Source organism: Octodon degus, unplaced genomic scaffold (genome assembly GCF_000260255.1).
Source record: "Octodon degus isolate 3935 unplaced genomic scaffold, OctDeg1.0 scaffold00125, whole genome shotgun sequence".
Classification (NCBI taxonomy): Eukaryota; Metazoa; Chordata; class Mammalia; order Rodentia; family Octodontidae; genus Octodon; species Octodon degus.
This window is the reverse complement of record NW_004524701.1, coordinates 7,886,818-7,890,782: the sequence shown is the minus strand read 5'-3', so window position 1 is coordinate 7,890,782 and position 3,965 is coordinate 7,886,818. Positions and strand designations below refer to the sequence as shown.

The window sequence follows — 3,965 nt, the reverse complement described above, 5'->3', positions numbered from 1 at the left end:
TGGGATAATCTCCAAGGCCTTAGCATATGCCCCAATCAGAAGCTGCTGTTTTCCTGGGATAGTCCTTGAGTAATCCTGAAGGTACTTAGAGAGCTCCATCTCGATGGCTGCACTTCCAGCCACCACTGAATCATTCTTGATGGCCCTCCTGACAATCATGATGGCGTCATGCAGAGACCTCTCTGTCTCCTCCCTGAACTGCTCAGCTCTGCTGCGGAGGATGAAGGTGCAAGTCTTAGCCTTGGGGCAGCCAGTGAAGAAATTGTACCTTTCACCTCCAATCTGGGTCTCTTCGAACAGCTGGCAGCGGCCCAGCACATCTGCTGATAGAGCATTCATGCTGGTCTGGATTGAGCCTCTACAGGCCATCATTGTCCTCTTCAAATCCTCCTCAGGCACATGGCCGGTGCAGAACATGTCCCTATCAGTGAAGTACTGGGTGGCCACATCCCCAATAGGGAGTTTGGACAAAACAACTTTGGCTCCGGAATTATAGATCTTCTCTAACTTGTCATACAGAATGTTCCACTCAGCATCAACAATTGCCTGATAATCCTCTACTGTGTGGACTCTGCTTTCAGCATTGTCTTTTTCAACTTTCAGCTCAAGTTCAACATTTAACAAGGCAATTGTGGGGTTATTGTACTTTTTAGGTTGCATTTCAAATCCAGCGTAAGAGAAAGTCTTCTTGAATGCAACATCAGCCACCAGCCAAGACTCCTCTAGGGCTCCACCCTGTACCTTCTTGATTCCAATCATTTTAAGCTGCAGCAAATCATCAAGCATCATCACAGCATCAACCACCATCTTAGCAAAGAAGGCTTTCTGCTGGGAGATCAGCTTGGAGCTCAGAGCTGTCATGGCACACTTCTCCAGCAGCTTCCTCTGCTCCACTTTATCTTGCTTCTTCACAGTTACAGCGATCTCCTTGATCTTGTTAATTGCCAACTGTGTAGCTGTGTGAAAAGCTCGGATGATGATCTGGGGGTGCAAGCCTTCCTCCATGTATGGTTTCACCTGCTTCAGAAACTCAGCAGCCAGCAGGGTCACAGAGGTGGTGCCATCACCAACCTCAGCATCTTGAGATTTGGCGATGTCCACTAAAGTCTTTGCTGCAGGATGGACGACATCGAGAAGTTTCAAAATTGTGGCCCCATCATTAGAAATTGTTGCTTTGCCTCGGCCATCTACAATAAGCTTGTCCATGCCACGGGGACCTAGGGTGGTTCTTACAGCCTTGGCAACTACCTGGCAGGCACTGATGTTACTTACAAGCTGAGGGATGCCTTGGGAGCTGTCAGTTCCCTCTTTCAACAGTATAACTGGTGTGGGCATCATTTTGGCAACTTCTTCAGGGGCTCGCTACTCCGTTCTCCGAGAACATTCAGCTATTAAACTCAACAATGGATATATCTTCTGGTGCATATAGCAGTCCCATGATCCAGTGATCTCCCAAACATGAGGCTTGAGAAGGACATTTTAGATCTCAACAATAATATTCTTCCCCTAGACCCCAAAGGCTCATGTCCAACTCATTGTCAAAGTGCATTTGGTCCATCTATAACAGTCACCAAAATCTGAATTTCATTAGAAAGTCCAAGTCCAAAGTCTTTCTGACACTCAAGCAATTCTTAGCTAAAAGCTTCTATAAAATCAAATGAAAAGTTAAACACTTCCATCTTACAATGGCACAGATTAAACATTCTCATTCCAAAGTAAACATAGAAGGATTGAAAGGAATTGGACTAAAGCAAGACCAAAACTAGCAGAGTAAACATTAAATCCTATAGTTGTATGTTGGCACCTAGGCAAGTTATGGCTAGACATGAACTCTAAAGGACTTAGCAAGCCTTATCTCTATGACATTAGCAGTTGTAGTCCACATGACTTTTTCTTGGGCTGGATCTGATTACTGTTTGAAGCCCTTCATAGCAAACTATCCATGCTTATGGTATTTCTAACTTCCTAGGATTTCCTTTGCCCCTTTGGCTTCATTCTTACAGCTTTGTATACTGCCCTCTTAAGGGCATATTATCTGACTTCCCAGGCCTTCCTTTAAAATCTGGTGAGGGCTCCATGATCCTATAACTTTTGCATTCTTTATGCCTGAAAAATCAGCACCATTAAGATGATACCAAAGAGTGCCAACAGTTCACACAGTCCCCAGAGCCCCTTGAATCATGGCCTCTGAGAGCCTGAATGCCTAGTTGCACTGTTCAATGAATCCCAGAAAACCAATTCCACAGCCAGCCCTTCTTCAAAAAAAAGTCCACTTCTCTTAAATGAATGCTTTAAAATACTGTACCCTTGAGCCTGTGAAGGATGGGGTCTTTCTGATTCCTGAGATACCTTCGATTTTCATTTCCTATTGTCCTAATGCAAAGTACTTGGTGTCTTTTAGTACTACTCTTTATATCAGCCATGCTTTCCATGGCCCCAGCCTTGCAGGCTTTTTGTGTCTAATGAAACTACAAACTTTTCAAATTATTTGGCTCTGTTTCCACTCCTGATTTTCACTATAGAACTAGCTAAAAGCAACTAAAACTGCTATCACAGCCTGAGTACTATATTACCTGGAAATTTTCCCTTTAAGATCAATTAGTTTTCTGTCATTAATCTCAATCTCCTTTTCCAGGACATAGAGAAAATAAAAATAGATTTTTCTGCCAAAGTGTAACACATATAACCTCTAGTCCAACTGCCCATGGAATCTGTTCCTAACTGAAACCTCGTGAGCTGCATTTACTTTCCATATTTCTATCAACATTCTGGTCTTTTGCATTCTAACCAGATTCACCTATCAAGTTTGTCTTACAACACTCCAGAGCTTCTCTAGCACACATTTCCAGACCCTTCCAAATTCTTCCCATGTCCTAGCTCTAAAAGCTTCTGAACTACATAGACAGGAACAGTCATAGCAATGAGCCCATTCTTGCTACCAGTTCTTTCTTATCCCTTTTTTTGTCACTATAATAAATTACCCACTGCCTACAACTTAAAGGAGATTTTTATTTTGGCTCAAATTTTCAAGTCAAAGTCAGTTGTATCCAACATGAAAAAAATACAGTAGAAATCTCTGGTGAAGAAAGCTGCTCATCTCACAGAATACAGGAAACAAAGAGGAAAGAAAGGAGTCAGGAACCAGAATATGCCTTTCCACATCACATCCCCAGTGGCCCACCTCTATCCAGGCCCCACTTCTTAACATTATATTCAGCAGCTAAACTCATCAATGGAAGAATCCACTGATGAATGTAGCACTTCCATGATCCAGTAACCTTCCAAACACATGGAAGGGGGCATTTTAGATCTAAGCCATGCTATATCTCTATAGGATTGGGGTTTAAAATGTCTATAAATGAAATCGACATGATATTCTTTTCTAGCCCTTTGCTTATAAGAAAATATATCAAAGTTTTATCACAATCTTGCTGTAAAGTAGGACATAGAAGTCATTCAAAAGCTGACTCCTGGGTATTTTACAGACAAAGAGAATGTGAAATCATCATTGTTAAGTAAGAAAGACAAAGAAAAGAAGGTTTGAATAATAATCAATAGCTCTAAGCTGACATTCAGCTAGGTGGGTGAGGGATGTTGACCAGTCTCCAGAATAAGTCTTAATTCCATTAAAGTTTATCAGAAAATTGCTTATTCATTTCATCAAGGCGTACATTCACTTCTCCACAGAATGAACTCATAAATTCAATCAGGCAGAAGATATTTGGAACAATTTTTCTTTCATATCTTTTGTTCTCCTTTTCCCTTTATATCACTTCTTTCTTTTTAGGGGAGTTGCATAATCTAGATACCAGAAAGTCAAAGTCTTTTTTGCATTTTCAGGTCCAATCACCAAGTCTTAAGTCCTGTCTCTTAAACAAATCTCTCCATTTAATGTCCTCTGTTTTAACACTGAAACCACTACTTTGCTTGATGCCTTGACCTTTATACCTTTAGACTCCTACTGT

The 3,965-nt window shown here is 41.4% G+C and overlaps 1 protein-coding gene across 1 annotated transcript; it reads right to left on the bottom strand.

Annotated features, from left to right (window-relative positions):
• On the bottom strand, nt 1-1,369 carry LOC101582363 (T-complex protein 1 subunit eta; the record flags this gene model as incomplete). The annotated part of the gene is made up of 1 exon (XM_012516774.2): nt 1-1,369. A coding segment is annotated over exon 1 (1,338 nt), but the record flags the coding sequence as incomplete, so codon positions are not given.
• Nucleotides 1,370-3,965: the final 2,596 nt, after the last annotated feature.